At 38.9% G+C, this 17,031-nt stretch overlaps 1 protein-coding gene across 1 annotated transcript; it reads right to left on the bottom strand.

Moving 5' to 3' along the window:
• Positions 1-30: 30 nt before the first annotated feature.
• On the bottom strand, positions 31-14,175 carry il23r (interleukin 23 receptor). Its single transcript, XM_086162209.1, has 15 exons — positions 14,112-14,175; positions 12,441-12,581; positions 11,411-11,534; positions 11,138-11,301; positions 10,691-10,827; positions 10,407-10,611; positions 9,866-9,948; positions 9,502-9,703; positions 9,043-9,249; positions 8,758-8,856; positions 7,663-7,818; positions 5,181-5,321; positions 4,439-4,526; positions 3,655-3,745; positions 31-3,360 (listed from the first exon to the last, which is right to left on the bottom strand). The coding sequence occupies exons 1-15, from the start codon at positions 14,173-14,175 to the stop codon at positions 2,686-2,688; spliced, it is 2,577 nt and encodes an 858-aa protein (XP_086018335.1). The 3' UTR covers positions 31-2,685.
• Positions 14,176-17,031: the final 2,856 nt, after the last annotated feature.

Here is a 17,031-nt window from a genome sequence, read left to right as displayed (position 1 = left end):
CATCGTTTGATGTTCTTTGGGGTTGAGAAATTTCAATTGGATCAGTACATATTTCATACGGCTTCGGCACTGCGTTAAACAACACTGAGTGGGATTTTCCAGTAAGCCATGACATTTTTCATATTTGGATGTGCAAGAAGTTGTTGACTAGGAATGAATGACTTAACAGTGTTCCATGTTTTAAAGGATTGCTTTACCAAATGAAACAACGAGCTGTCCGTTTGTAAAAATAAAGAAACCCTAACGGACTTTTACACTGGAGGAAGTGAAACAGTATGCAGGAAGTCATAAAAAAGTGTGTTTTGGTTTTTTTCACTGCAAGTTGCAAATGTTCAGGAGCAGACAACTAAACCACACACAGAGCAAAAAATGAGGAAACACTCAACTTAAACATACTATATGTGTTGTCATTTAGGGTCATATTACTTATTACAGAACATTGACGACAGGTGACTGAAAGGAATCTTGAATACAATAAACTGCATGGATAGCGCTGTGGTTTTCACATAAAGAACTTTAACAAAATGAGTGTTCTTCAGTATTACACAATTCAGATTAAAGGAGCAATAAGCAAGAAACTTTTGAAATGGTTTGAAAATATTCAATCATGTAGGGTTTCCTGCTCTGGCTTGTTGGTTTATTTACACAAGAATCAATTGTTTAGCCCAAATCTTTGTTTCAGGAGAGTGGCGCCTCCTCCACCTCCCCATTGGCTGGGAAACATGACTAGATATTGGAATATATTATGGCAAAAAGTATTCGCTCACCCGCCTTGACTTGCATATGAACTTAAGCGACATCACATTCCTAATCCATCGTGTTCAATATGACGTCGGTCCACCCTTTGCAGTTATAGAAGCATCAACTCTTCTGGGAAAGCTGTCCACAAGGTTCAGGAGTGTGTTTATGGGAATTTTTGACCATTCTTCCAGAAGCACATTTGCGCAGTCACTTGAGCTTATCTGGAGGCCACATGAAGTTTGAAGGTCTGTAGTGATCGACTCTTTGCACTATGCGCCTCAGCATCCGCTGACCCTGCTCCGTCAGTTTACGTGGCCTAACACTTCTTGGCTGAGTTGCTGTCGTTCCCCAAACACTTCTATTGACTGTGGAACATTTAGGAGCGAGGACATTTCATGACTGGATTTGTTGGTCAGGTGGAATCCTATCATAGTTCTATGCTGGAAATCACTGATCTCAGGAGAGCGACCCACTCTTTCACAAATGTTTGTAAAAACAGTCCGAGTGCCTCGGTGCTTGGTTTTATACACCATTGGCCATGGAAGTGACTGGAATACCTGATTCCTGATTATTTGAATGGGTGAGCGAATACTTTTGGCCACATAGTATATCAGCCCAGCTTTAATGAGCATTAAAATCTAAAGGGTTAAACTACTGTAATGGGGAACACGGTGAACAACATTGTCAAATGACGATTCTATTAGATGCTACAGGTTTGGTCCAAAACCATCACACATGTTTTCACAGGGGGTTTAAGCCAATCATTGAGGTCGTCTGGATGAATCAATGAAATCAATAGAAAATTACAATGCAGCACATAAAAGCTTTGTCACAAAATGCTGTGTTATTTCGAACATTTTAAGCATCTAATCTAATAATGTCTGACTTTTTGACAGTTAGAAGAAAGCTGAACGAGAAAGAAAACAAGTATATGTAGTTACAAAAACGAAGCATGTCAGTGGGCCAACAAGGGGAAAAAGAATCCACAAGCATCAACTGTGGATCTGACAAAGACTGAAATGAAAAAAATGAAGAGCTGCTTTATGTGGAGCAGGTGTGGAACACAGTGCAGCATTCACTCCCCAATGTAGACATTGTGACAACACGGGAACTTTGATCCCGTAGCATTACGTACATTTAGCAGCTCAACATCTTATTCTCAGTGATGGAAACATGGCAACTGGATTGGCATTTAAATGTAGCGGAGACACAACTCAGTCGCAATGTCTGTGAATCTAAAGTCACTGCTTTTACAAATCTGTCCGTCATAATCAAAGCAGTGCTCGTAGATAGTTAAGCCGATAGATAGTATTTGAATGACAGATTGAAATAAAGTATATAAGTACAGTAATTATATAAAACAGTCAGCAGTGTAACATTGTCATCGTATGAGCCCTGCTCTGAGTAAGGGTTTGTTTTTGAAACATTTTTGACACTGAACATGTCACAATTGGATAAAAAATAAAAAATATAAACACCTATAATTCTACAGTAGTAGAATGTGAACAAAGATTATCACGATCTGTGATTGTTTTTTTTTTTTTTTGGTCAGATACTGCCTAATCATTTTGTGAGGAAAAATTAGATAGTATGACCACTGGATCAGAGGGATGTCCGCTTCACCAACCGAACTACACCAACCCCCTATTAGACAATAATTTAGCAAAACAAAATTAAATCAGAAATGTTAATCAAAAAAAAACAATAACAGGACAATAACAGGCCTACTTGTGGACTACTCAGTTTAGTCTCTGAAGGTAGAATAGAGCTTGGGCTTTCAGTTGCCGAGCTCCTCTGTGGAAGAGGTTGCCGCTTGAAGTAGCAGGTGTTGCAGACTTGGACACTGTAATTTCAGGATCACATGTTCCAAGATCTTCGTTTTGAAAATCTTTGTTGTCACTTTTGTGACTAAATATACAGAAGGTTTCAGGAAGTGAATCTGTGTCATATTAATGCTGTGCTGGTTGAACTTTTTCCAGGTCCAGTAGTTGTACTGATGCCGATAGCGGCAGTTTGAGGGAAGTAACCCCCAGTCATTGTGGCAACACCTGAATACTCAGAATGACAAATGTTAAGCTTGTAAGGGATCGTCATTTCATCCTCTTGTAAATTCACACAATGGAGACTCATCTCCATGCTGCTGCCTCCCATGGCATTCAGCCCTTGCAGAGAGTCTTTTATCAAGTCACTTTCTGAGCCAGCCTTTTTAGGCCACAAATGCCCACTACCAGAGCAGTGAGACAGTCTAAGGGACGACAGAGATGCTCCCAGTTCAACACTGGACAAAAAGTCTCCAAGTAATCCTCCCAGCGTATGTGAATGTGTGTCATCCTCCCCGATAGCTTTTATGTCCCTCTGCACCTCCTGTCTTTCCTCTAGCTGTTCTCTATGTGGAGCTGTGGTGGAAACTTGTGGTTTGTAGCCCAAAGATTGGAGCTGGTAGCCAGTCCCCAGCAGAGGCATCCCCGCAGAGGACGTCTGGGCTGATGACCCCGCCTGAGTGACACGAGCAGCGTCGACATTGGGGTACATATTCTCTGGGGAGACGCAGCTAATGGTGTTGAGGGAGGGTGGAGGCTCGTTATGGGTGGCGAGAAAAAATGGTGTACATCTATCCTCCTGGAGACCGACAAAAACAAAAACATTTGGACTTTTTAAAACATTCAGAGGAATCACAACATGTTGGCTATCACTGCTGTTATCAAACCAAAGCAAGCTGTCATTGTGATGACACATTGACAAATAATCCCTTAGAAATAGTTTATTTCTACAATTTTGGATTTCTTGTTTGTCTCAGGTGATCTGGAGATGTCGGTTTCTGACGCTTATTGCAATTCTTAATTTTTTTGTGATGAGTGTGTGGTGTGGGAAGCGTGAACGTCACTTTGGTTGGCTTCAAATGACTGTGATTACCTGCAACAGTCTGATGGCGATACTGTTTCCTGGCTTCGGCAGAGTTGTAACCAGCCAGTCAGGTCCCCAGGATGTGCAAATCTTTTTGATCCTGTGATAGAAAGCCAGTTATAAACAGCAGAGAACTGTTTCCCAGCAGTCTGTTTGAAACAGCTATCCACAGGCTTTTTTTTAATCATATATTGAGAAACAAAACAATAGATTGCCTTATTCTGTCTGACCTTAACCCAGTTGAAGGGGCTTTTATAAACAACACTGTCTTCAATCAAATTGATACTGATATAATGTAACAAGCCTTTTTGATAAAATCACAAAACCATATTAAAAACAGTGCTATTTATTCATTAAATAGCAGTGTGCAATAATGTCAACCTGTGTGTAGTGTCAAAATAAATGTTATCTATCTAGCAAATAGCTCTGTATTAAATTGCACTTAGCAGTCATTGGTAAGACATCACATTTACATCACAAGCTCATAACAATACATACAAACATGCGGTGAGATATTTCATTTCATATCTCGGATGTTAAACGTTCTGGTGAAATATATTGATCCCACGCTTAAAAAATGAAATAACATCGAGGTGCTTCCTAGATCTTGTCCAAGTTTAGAACAGATTCTTGAACTGAACTGCGTGAGCTGTTAAACTGCTTACCTTGTGGTGTATTACAGCCACAGTCGCACCCATCCTGGTTACTGGTAAAAGAAAACCATCCAAGACCACCTCCTCGTCATTTCTTACCTGTTTTCTATGATTCATGTTTGCACAATGTCTCGCTTTACCTTTCTCTCACACAGCTCCAACACATCAGCTTGACTATGACCCCGATGACGACGGTCACGATGCAGACGACTACCAGCAGAAGGTCACCTACGGCAGACCAGGAGGGAAGAGTTAACACAGTTACATATAGAAGCTGTTAAGAAATCTTGTTTTTAAATCTTCTTACTTTGGGGTTACTGTAGAGCCTCTAAAATACCCCTGTTTGAGTGTCCGAACCAATTTTTTGAATATATTATTTAAAAAAGATCAATAAATTGAACAGTATTTGAATGGATATTGGCCAATTCAAATCTTTCATGCCAGAGTTAATTACCACAAAAGGTGTTGTTGAATAATCTGTAACAGTGAACCGCGCCTGAAGCCTCTTCATTGATGACCAATTGCTATTAAAATTCAGCATTAAAATAACATAAGCATCTGATGTATGGAAAACATTGCATTTTTCTCTGCTCTTTTGTCCCCAACTCTTTAAGAAAGGCAATATCAACCCTTCTGTTGTTTGTGCTCTATAGCAAACTGTTGCAAACTATTGGCACTACTGGCTATTGAGTATTAGTATTCTAATACTCAATAGCCAGTAGTGCCAATACCAACAAAATGTCAGTACAGTATCTATACAACAGATTTTTGAAAGAGCGGATGAAAACTATTAATTCTTGTATTTTCGGGCTGTAGTTTGCTTTCTCTGGAACTTTATAGGTTTTGTTGGGGAGACAGATATGATGGCAACAGGTGACAGACCAACAGGGGCTTCAAGCTGAGAAGAGACCGGGCTTCCCGGAGGTCCCTCCCCAGCTGAGGTTGAAGCAGTCATATGGAGAGCCAGAGATCCTTCAGGACAGTCCAGCCACATCCGTCGTGAAATGGAGTCAGACACCGTCACTGCAGAGAAGCAAATGAGAATTACAGTTGACTTCGGTTGGTGGTAAATTGTCTACATATGGAGCTCAGTTTGCCTCCAAATCAGATCCTTTCAACATAGTTGAGGATTGGATTTTTGGCCATAAACAGCATCTTACAAAACTCCGCTTCTCCTTTTCCTTTCGGCTTTTCCCTTCAGGGGTCGCCACAGCAAATCAACCACCCCTATCTAACCCTATTCTCTGTATCCTCTTCTTTCACACCATCTAATTTCATGTCTTTTTTCACTGCATCCATAAATCTTCTCTTTGGTCTTCCTCAGGACCTCCTGCCTGGCAGCTCCAATTCCAGCATCCTTCTACCAATATATTCACTATCCCTTTTCAGTGCAGGACTGCTTCTCTGACCCTATCCAAAAAATGTGCATGTGCTGTCCCTCTGATGGATTCATTCCTGATCCTATTCATCCTTATCACTTCCAAAGAGAACCTCAACATCTTCATCTCTGCACCCTTTAGCTCTGCTTCTTTTCTTTAATGCCACTGTCTCCAAACCCTAAAGCATTACTGGTCTCACAACTGTCTTGTACACCGTTCCTTTCATTCTGGCTGATATTCTTCTATCGCATTGTACCACTTGCACTTTTCTCCACCCGTTCCAATTTGCTCGAACCTGTTGCTTCACCTCATTTCTACGCTCTCCATTGCTCCAGACTACTGGACTGTTGACCCTGAGTACTTTAAATTGTTCATCTCGTTTATCTCCACTTCCTGTAGCCTCACTCTTCCACTTGGGTCCCTTGGGACATATATTATGTTTTGTTCTGTCTAACCTTCATTCCCCTCCCTTCCAGAGCATACTTCCACCTCTCTAGATTTTTCACCACCTCTTCCCTGCTCTCGCTACAGATCGCAAAGTCATCTGCAAACATCATGGTCCATGGAGATTCCTGTCTAACCTCATCTCTCTCAGCCTGTCCATTATCACTGCAAACAAGAAGGGCCTCAGAGCTGATCCCTGAGTCCCACCTCCATCTCGAACTTGTGTGTCACACCAATAGCACATCCCATCACTGTCTCACATTTTGCATACATGTCCTGCACGAGTCCAACATCCTTCTCTGCCACTCCAGACTTCCTCATACAATACAGTAGTTTATCTCTTGGCACCCTGTCTTATGTTTTTCTAGGTCTACAAAGGCACAATGCAACTCCATCTTACATTTTCTGTACTTCTCTGTCAGCACTCTTATACCGAATATTCCATCAGTTGTGTTCTTTTTGGGCATGAAACCTTGAGACCTTAGAAAACTACTTTGACATTTGAAAATAACACAGATCATGTGTGCTATGGCAAGTCCAGGGACAAGCAAAAGAAATACAAAATTTTCATTGCTGGATATTGTCTGTTTTAAAGGAACAACAAAAACACAACACATGCAGTATCTGTTCATGTCATCTTCAATGAAATTCTGGGAACAGTGCATACTGCAGGGTGACAGCCTCACTATCATATGCGTGCAAGTGAAAAAACGGCTTCCTGTTTGTGGTCATAGCCAAAGAACATGATTCACTGGGGGCAAAGTGAAAATTATGAGAACCCTTGCTGAAAGACAAGTGAGCTACTGACTCTACATCAGAATAATTGAAACTATAATGTCAAATTTTATGTAAAGTCATAATTTCTGAGACATAAAGGGCTTCACTTCAACCCAAGCAATCCCTGTAGTTTGTACAAATTTGCATTTCATTTGTTTGTTTATACATGTGCTTATGTCTGATTGTGTTTTGATTGAAATTTGGCATTGACTTCATTTTGGTAGTCTTCTCATTTTATGGTTTTTGTGACTCCCTGTTTGGGGATCAGTGATGTATAAATCCCCCTAAAAAAATAAAAATAAACTGTCAGGGTAAGACTTTCATCACATTACTGGAAATGAGGGCTGAAAAACCCTGTTGATGCACTGAAAGTCTGTGGGAGGAGAGCACCGTCATCTGAGGCTGGAATGTGCTGAAACATAATATATGCAGACCATAAGACTATAGTTTCCCACATGTCGCCTCACACACTAGTATGCCAGGAAGTCTTAACCTCATGTAAGGGAAGTACACATTCATCATTTGTTTGGAAGGGCAATAAAAACATTGTCGTCAAGAGAGGGCCAAACATAACTATTCATTCCTTTTAGCACTGTATTTTGAAAAGTCGAATCAGGAAATGGTAGCTTCATTATTTTGTACATCCTTTGTATTTGTGGTGGTAATATCAACCCCCTAATTATAAAAATGTGACCTGTTTCGACGCCACAGTTCTTGTGTATGAGACATGTATTCATGCAAAAAGAAGGGCTCAATCTCCTCACTTGGTGGTTCTGTGCTGTGGAATTCTAGTGTTCTCATGTAAATGGTGTAGTTTGTAATGAAGCCTCTCTGCTGGTCAACAGGGAGCTCGTCCCACCGGATCAGAATTCTCCTGGCCTCGCGAGCAAGCACTGACACACTGGGACCAGATGCAGGCACTGCACAAATAAACAGAAAGAGGTAGAGATTTTCACATATGAAATATAATAGAACAGAACAAGAAGGGCCTGTAATCATCCCACAATGGGCAAATATCCATTTACAAAGCAGAAAGAGGAAAGTGCAGTGGAAGTAAATAGGTTATAAATATTAGTAATATTGTAATGTTATATTATATATTATAATATTATACTAAATATTGTAAGTAAAAACAATAGTATACAAAGTATCTGAAAAGCTTGAAAATCTCTCTTTCTCCCTCTTTATATACATATACTGTGTGTGTGTATATATATATATATATATATATATATATATATATATATATATATATATATATATATATATATATACATACTGCTCAAAAAAATAAAGGGAACACTTGAACAACACAATGTAACTCCAAGTCAATCACACTTCTGTGAAATCATAGTGTCCACTCAGGAAGCAACACAGATTCATTTTGACTTGTTTTAAGGACATTACATCAAAGTTGGATCAGCCTGGAGTTTGTTTTTACACTTTAATTTTGAGTGTGATTCCTAATCCAGACCTCCATGGTTGATACAATTGATTTCCATTGATCATTTTTGTGTGATTTTGTTGTCAGCACATTCAACTGTGTAAAGAGCAAAGTATTTCATAAGAATATTTCATTCATTTAGATCTAGGATGTGTTTTTTAAGTGTTCCCTTTATTTTTTTGAGCAGTGTATATATGTGTGTGTGTGTGTGTGTGTGTGTGTGTGTGTGTGTGTGTGTGTGTGTGTGTGTGGTGTGTGTGTAAATAAATATGCTCTTTACTGTTGCCACAGTACCACATGTGTGAAGAATTTGTATTTGTGGCTCACACCCCAGTCTTTCAGGCATCTTTCCTAGCTTGGGGCTATTAAACTGAAATGAAGGCTTTTGGGTGGTTTTTTTGTCATTAGTACTCACCCAGTTCTTTGCAATAGACCAGGCGGGACGATGGAGCACAAACTCCTCCAGCGGAAACAGTGTAGAGTGAGACATTGTATCTCATACCTGCAGTAAGATCTTTAACAATACAGAAAAAGACATCTGAACGTTCAGCGTAATTTCTGAAAGGTAACAGATATAGACAAGGCCTTGAAAATGCATCATGAATATCATCATGAAACACTTATTGAAGGCGTCAAAGCACAAATTGATGTTTTACACATTAAACCACAAGAGGTCAGTGCTGGATTTCAGTTTTGCTACCCATGATCTCCGTGCTGTTTTGATTCTTTGACAGTTGCATCCATCGCAGTCGTCCTGCAGGCTCACTTGTCCACTGTAAAATATAATGTAGCTCTTCTCTCCAGAATGATGGTCGTGGTTCATCCCATGCCCATGACACGAACACAGCGCAGCCATTACCTGTAGGCCTCACCTCTCTCAGAGCAGGTCCACCATCACCTGGCTCATCTGGACATGATCAAAAAAGGACAAAATTCACAGAACTGTATCTGGAATGCCCTCCAAGTTAACATTGTATAGTCTCATCAATGTCAATATTCAGTTTGTCCCTGATTCATTCATTCATTAAATCTTTTAAGTGATATGAAATCACATGACTAATTCATAATTACATGATACTGATGATTAAAAAAAAAGAGTATGGTACAAGCATCTATTACTAGGGTCAATTCAGCCACTGGTCTCTGTGAGTATTTGTACCTGACAGTCTTAGAGGCACATAAGCTGGTGGAGAAATCCCATACGATGTGACCACGCTGACACTGAGTGCTGTAACGTTTACTAGTGTGTAGAGTGAGCACTGGTCCTGAGCCGCAGGGAAGATCATTTTCTCTTTCATATAATTGTCGAGGTAGACTGTGTATTGTTTCACCTCTCCACTATACTCCTCGGAGGGAAGAGGCTGAGGAGAAAGTCCATCCACAAAAAAGAGGTTTTATTTAACTACATAAGTTACTTGGGTTGTGTAGTTTCCCTGTAATTCACTATAATTTTGCAATAAACTAGCATTCTTGCGACCCCAAAATAAGCAAGTAAAATCTGTAAACAAGCTGTGAGCCATTACCTTCCACAAAACAGTCACCTCCTGCTGTGCACCAGTAACAGGACTGCTCAGTATCCTCCACAAGTGTAATGGTTGCGTCGGTGCTAACAATAAATTTGTCACAGCATTGATTTGAACAGATTAGATCAGATTCATGTGTTGAAATCAAGTGGTGAATTTAAGTCATCTGAAATCTGGTTTGCTTTTAACTCAACTGATAAGTAGAAATAAAATAGGATCCAATCCATTAATTGTCCGCATTATCATTTTCTTTATATTCATCCGGAAATGATCAAAATGTAAATATGGAAAAATGTCAAATGAGAATATCATATGAATTTTTTTGTCAAAATATATGATATTGAGAAAATGGTGTAAACAATTTCTCTAAAGATTTAATTTTTAGAAACAATTACAAAAGGACCATATCTCTACAATTTTACAAATGGTTAAATTGGTATTGCATTGTTTTTTGGAAGAGTATCTGTTTTTCTGTTTTTTTGTGAGCTCTCAACAGAAACCTCAAACTTCCTTTAAAACCCCATTATCGTTCTCATCACACCTTTTCCGGGGCTCTCCTTCTTTACAGACTCACTCCATTTGCTGCAACGTTTTGTGGTAGTTGTCTGGGGCGTAAACTGGGTTGTGTTGCAATGCATTGTTATCAATTTTGAGTAACACGCTCTTAGCTGAAACTCATATTCCGTCAGAGGTTCCAGATTGCCCACACGAAGCAGGTCCTCGGGGTGTTGGTCACCATTTCTTTCCTTTAAAAAATTCATAAACAGATTTGTACATCTCACCCCTTCATGTCTGCCGATTAACTTTGTTAAAATGTCACTTTACCCAGAATCCATTAAGTTTGCGGTACTGAATCCAGAACATGAGCGGTTGCAGGGACTCGGTCGTTTTCCACTGCAGCATGGCTGTCATGGAGTTGTTTACAAACTCTACCTGTGTGATTTGTGGCGTCTCTGGGATAACTGTGTTACAGAAGACCAAACATTGGTAATTGCAATCGCAGCTATAGTGGATATGCAGGAGAGAGGGGAAATCATTCCATTAAAAAATATGAAAAACTAAAGCAAAAGGGAAAACAATTATTCAGAGGTGGGTCACGTTAGTCCAACTTAGATGATAAAACAGTCTCATCCTGACTGTTAACAAGTCAATCAATGATTGATTTAGCAAATATAGTCAAAGCCAAATGGCTTTATGAATAATTAACCAAATAATACGTGCAAAATTGTGGTAGGCCTAATGATCCAAAAATAAACAAAGGCCGGAGCTTACTTATATCCTTGACGGAGAAAGAGTAGGGATCCGACTGTGACGCTCCGAAGCGGTTGTGTGCTGTGACGTTCACCTGGTATCTCGAGGTCTCAGCCAACAACCCCCGTGGAAATATGCTATTGTCGGCATCCAGGATCCTTGAATATAACTGAGTCCCATTTTGGCTGATGTGGCAGAAAAAAAAGGCTCTGGAGTGTAACTTCAGAGTAAATGATATAACAAAACATGCACAGAAAAGGACAATTACATTTGACCCCAACAGAGTTGCATTACCTGTAAATAGAAATGCTGTAGTTAGTGGGCTGATGTGTCTCCTTTCCTCTTGCCCATGAACAGTTTATCACTTCCGAGCTCTTTGTTGTTTCACAGGTAACATCCTTAGGTTTGTCTGGGGGGACTTTTAGGGCAGAACATGACATCCAAAAAATTAAAAATGTTTAGACAAGCCGGCAGACATATTAACAATAATCAATCAATCAATCTTTGGTGGAAAATTGTTCGCACTCGCCGGGGCAAACCTTTTATCAACATTTAGTGCCTACAGACACACACAGAGGGCACTGTAATTGTTATAATATACGATTCAAGCTTTAGCGGATTACATCTGATTGCAATGTTTTAATAACTTGATTAATTTGTGCTTCTTGTAAATTTATCAGAATATATTTGGTAATTGGCCACACACACACACACACACACACACACACACACACACACTCATCCCACCCCCTTACATTTTCGAATGCCTGTGATTATCTGTGGCGCTTTTGGATGGAGTGAATGGAGTGATCCAGTGACGGTTTCTGGATATTAGTTTGTAGATTTGTTTTTTTTTAATTCTGATATTTTGAATAACTGTTTGAGGGGATTTTATGCTTATGTTCAGTTTATTGAAATTGTGTTTCCCAGATATATTCCGTCATCTTATTTGAAATTTCTGAATAGCAATTGTCAATTTATGTATAATATAATATTGATATTGATTTAAATTAATTAATGTAATATTACTGTCTGATCAGCTTTTACTGCAGGACCCTTTAACCCTCTCAGGCTCAAATTAAGTTGTGGCGTAATTAGCTAAGTGGCATTTAGCTGTCGCAAATCTGCAACATCTGCCTGGAGAGGGTTAATATCAAATTCTATGTTCGATAAATGATAGGTATTTTTAGGGATTTGATTCTGGGTCTAGTTTACTTTGGGGGTCCAAACTGTTTTGCACCCACGTCACTCACCCATTATCATTTATAGAAAATGTCAAGAGATTACATCATAATGTGAGTTTTCTATGGGCCACTTTACGTACCACGACTCACGAGTTCCAGTGTCCCAACAGCCTCTGTGAACTCACCACTCCTCAGCTGGCAGTCCACTCTTGATTTTGGAATCTTGACATTGATAAGAGTGAATTTCTTTGTTGTTTCATTGACTACTATCCCAGATTTCACTGGTTCGTTATTCAGTGCGAGGTTTATTTCAGACCTGAATGACAGAAAGAAATTTGCAGCCAGTTGATGTTGTTAAATATCTGGAGGAATATGGAAAATTTACATCTGTGAATGGATATCACAAAAGGATGAGTGCAATGGTGATAGATAGATAGATAGATAGATAGATAGATAGATAGATAGATAGATAGATAGATAGATAGATAGATAGATAGATAGATAGATACATACATACATACATACATACATACATACATACATACATACATACATACATAAATACATAGATACATAGATACATAGATACATAGATAGATAAGGCCAGGGGTAATCAACATCATTGTAAAGTAAATTAATATCACAGTAATGATTCTCTGTAATATTTCCCAGAGTTTCAAGCCATATTCCAGCCATATTCACCTCCAGCGACATGTCTGGACGTGGCAGTACACTGTCAGATTTGATCCTGAGTGAAAGGGTTGAGCTGGTTCTACCGTCAGGAAGCCGCAGTATTGAATACGAAGTGAGTCAGTGAGGAGCAGAGAACATCCTTTTTATAGAGAGAAACACAGGAGACAATCAAGAAGTGCAGTTACATCCAATGAGCCTATGGATTGGAGGGGGTTCTCGCAATATAGATTAAAAATGTGAAAAATGCCAAATTCCCTTATACTGGGTGGTTCAAATAATTTTCCCTAAATTGGAAAGTAAAGCAAATTTTAGAAAGCAAGATCTTTTGTTCTTGATATTGTTTTTAGATTCAATTTTTTTCTGTACTGTAATATGTTTGTTTTTTACAGACAAATGTAATGTGATTATTTCAATCTATTACATCTCAATTGATGGATGATGGATGAAGCATACATTTCAGTTAATTTACCCTCTGCGGTCTATAAAAGTATTGCTATTACATGTCATATTTCATTCCCAACTCTCCCTACAGATGGATCACCAATGAAGCAATGTAAATTAGATAAATAAGTAAATGTGAGGTGGGAAATTTTGAAATTCTTTTGACTTATAGCCTCTTTACCCATGTCTAGAATAAATAGCAAATTCCAGATGATGGGACTGATCTTCCCAAATCTGCAGCCAGCACCTACCGATCCCCTCCTGAAGAAAATGAATCCCATTTCATGCACCTTTACACGTATATAGGGGTCAGTTTGTTTACAAAGATGATGCAACATCTGTGCAACACACGTTACAAAATCCAGGAAAAATCAATCACTCTTGTCCAAAAGACCTTGAATTTAGATAGCATCATTTTAGATGCAAATGAACGCAGTATATGCCAAGCCACACTTTGTGTGGTTGCCTGCAGTAGGTTAACATTGCAGTGCGGACACTTGTAGAATATTCACTACAGAATCCTTGATAGATATAGAAATAATTGTGAATAATGCATCCTACAGCTGTAGTGTTACTGTTCCTATTCATCCATCAGATTGAGGTCCATGCATTGGTACGCAATGATCATTTGTTGCACCTTGATGGATGATATGGACAATAGATAGAGTGGTACTCACCTATGATGGAAACATTGATGAAAAACACAAATATACATCTGCAGAACTTCCAATAAAGAGTCATCTTAGCACACTTTTTGTTTTTACTTCAAAGAATCCATTCCATAGCTGAAAGCAAATTCATATGGATCATGAATCATATCATAAAGCAATCTTCAAAAAAGATCTCGGCTCAGAACAAATGTTCTGACGAACACGAGGATATGCAGTGTTTTGTTAAAATGAATAATTTTTCTCTGGTGGTTGATAACATCTACAGAAGGAAGGTTACTCTAAGACACGTGGCGTCGCTAAACAGAGAAAGATCATCACAGCATCAACCCACCAACACTGCTGAAAATACCCAGCTGTGAGTCAAAAAGATCTCATCACGCACATTAGATTTTTCTGAAAGATAAAGCAAGTATTGTTTTTGGTAGATATATTAATAAAAAGCTCACCAGAAGTCAATCTAATGCTCGAGGACTTGCCGTGTGAGATGAGTCTGACTTAAAATGATCTTTAGTAAGTGAAACATTGGAAAGGAGCCAGTGACCTAGATTGGTGGTTGTTTTTTGTCTTGCAGAGATCTTGATTTTTTATTTCAGTTCTTTGCTGCCCTACTTCAGTGCCTTTGGTGGATTTGCTAACGTCAAACAATGTTCTATTCAGCATTTTTCTAGTGATACAATTACCGTTAGACATTTCGTGAGACCTCAGTTTCACCTTGAAGTACAATGCAACTTTTTTTCACAGCCATCTAAAAACCCATAGTTTGTCATCCTGAACGGGAAATCAAGGGAGAGACACATTGTATAGAATAATATTTAAATTAAAAGTACCTCTTGGATACTTTTTTTTTTTCATCTTTAAACTGATTTTCTTTTTTTTGTTTTTTTCCCCATCCTCTTTACTTCAAAAGATTTTCTGCGGAAACCCAGACCTTAAGGAGAGCTAAACATTGTGGTTTTTCATTTCTTCAGAATACTTTTGTCAAATGAAACCTCTTACAGAGTTCATTTTCATGGGTAAATGCTTAATTGAAATACCACCAGATTATATAATATACCATGACCTCATGGTGAACTGAAGAAGCCTCTCAGATGAGGAGTTAAACATCTTCAAGAGAAGAAATTCAAGTCAAGTTGCAGAGACAAGAAGATTTCGACAAGAATTACATGTGACATAATATCTATGAATCCATGTAGATTAACCTCAAAATCAAAGTAGAAAGGCAAACATTCACTTGTTAATTACCAAAAACTGGGATTTCCCATCACAGTTTGAATCACAAAAGGACGAACTGCTCTTTTGTCTGAAAGTCTCCCTACAAATCAAAAATAATACTTGAAACATGTTTAACAGAAGTTAGACAAGATCTTGTAGAATGAATTAATGACTTACTGTTTCCTTTTGCCTTTTTTAAGCTGATTCAAGATACCTCTCGGCTTGGATTCAAGATACCTGTTGTCGTACTCACTGTTAAGTAAATAATGTACCAACTTTGGACAAGTAATCTGTTAAAGTACTGTGTAACAGAATAACTTTGTGAAGAAACATGTCAATCCCGGGAGAAATTAGCCTCTGGGCCATTTCAGATCACAACTGGACCCCATGCAGTAAATTTGTTCCTAAAAGGTTTTTGATTTTGTTCTATCTGCCAAAAATCACAGAGTAGAATTTTACAACAACCAACAAAGTTATGTCTGTACTTTGGTGTCATTTTAGTAAGTCTAGTTAGAAGAAAAACTATTGAAGCAGACAGTCGCAATAGTAACTTACCACACAGAGCAGAATAACAAGCAGAGATCAAGAAGCCAGTGAGAAAGGATAAAGGATAAAATGGCCAAAATCAAGACGCAGAAACGTGGGGCCTGATTAAAACACTGGAGGGAGCGTTGCCTGGAGGCAATGAAGCCAAGCTTTACATGTTTTGGTCTGTAATATACCAGAGCTGTAAGGAGAGGTTCAGTGATGTTATCACCAAAAAGAGGACTACCCAAAGAGAAAAGGAAGGAGGCAAAAGGAGACCAACCAGCTTGTGCAAAGGCGCTGACAACTCTGCAAGAACTGGGGGGAAGGCAATGCAGCCGGAGAGAGAAGTCTGAAAGTCCTGCAGAAGGAGGTCCGGCAAAGGCTAGCCAAGCTTTCCAGGTCTGAAGACATCTGCAAGCGCAGAAAATGGAATCAAAAAGAGCGAACCAGCTTCTTTAATAGTCTCGAAATCACAGGCCTGATTTGACGTTGTAAAATATGCACAGTAACTTAAATAGATAGAAATGCTCAATTATGATGGATGTGTCTTGTTGTTACTATCAAATTCACCTTTCAAGAATTGTTGTGGTCACTTCATTTCTTCGTATATTGTAGCTAACTCGCTGTTAATGTCACTAATTTTGGATAATTTCTTGCTTATTCAATGGCTAAGATTTTGCTGACGTTTACCTGGCAAAGATTAATGCTATCCTACCGGCAGCTATAACAGCTGCCAAACAAGCTGCAAGTGATAAAAAAAGAGGCTGATGCAGTTGGAATATAAAACAATAAAACGAAAAACAATAAAAACATAAAAGAGATGAAGATTAGATGGATATGGTAGTATGAGAAAGTCTTGCCAAAAAAATCTTAATTAGACTAAAATCAACCACTCGATTGCCTTGCATTGACAGTTTTATAGCTGCAGGGCGCGCACTGTAATAGTTGTTTTCCTTTGGTCGTCAGGGGAGTAGCTGGAATTATCTTAATCCCTCCAAACCACTTTGTGGCAAATGGATAACTGGAATATTCACCATGTGGAGAAGCACTGTTGCATGTTCCCTTCACCTAGAATTTGCCTCAGAATCTTCCAGTTAAATGTTAATTTATTAGATGAGGAGGGCACAAGAGGAGGAAGCTCATCCTAATGGAACAGATTTTTACCCGCCCACCTGGAAAACTGTGT

This window comes from Fistularia commersonii, chromosome 16, assembly GCF_037954325.1.
Source record: "Fistularia commersonii isolate RoL2024-O1a breed Wild chromosome 16, RoL_Fcom_v1.0, whole genome shotgun sequence".
NCBI lineage: Eukaryota > Metazoa > Chordata > Actinopteri > Syngnathiformes > Fistulariidae > Fistularia > Fistularia commersonii.
This window is presented reverse-complemented; position numbering and strand designations above follow the sequence as displayed.

Excerpts from the sequence above, each read along its gene's own strand:
- il23r (XM_086162209.1), bottom strand. The coding sequence starts at position 14,175 with ATGACTCTTTATTGGAAGTTCTGCAGATGTATATTTGTGTTTTTCATC. Across the intron at positions 10,828-11,137 it reads TTTCTCCGTCAAGGATATAA|TTATCCCAGAGACGCCACAA; the intron begins GTAAGCTCCGGC and ends TCTGTAACACAG. Across the intron at positions 9,250-9,501 it reads TGTGCCTCTAAGACTGTCAG|ATGAGCCAGGTGATGGTGGA; the intron begins GTACAAATACTC and ends GATCATGTCCAG.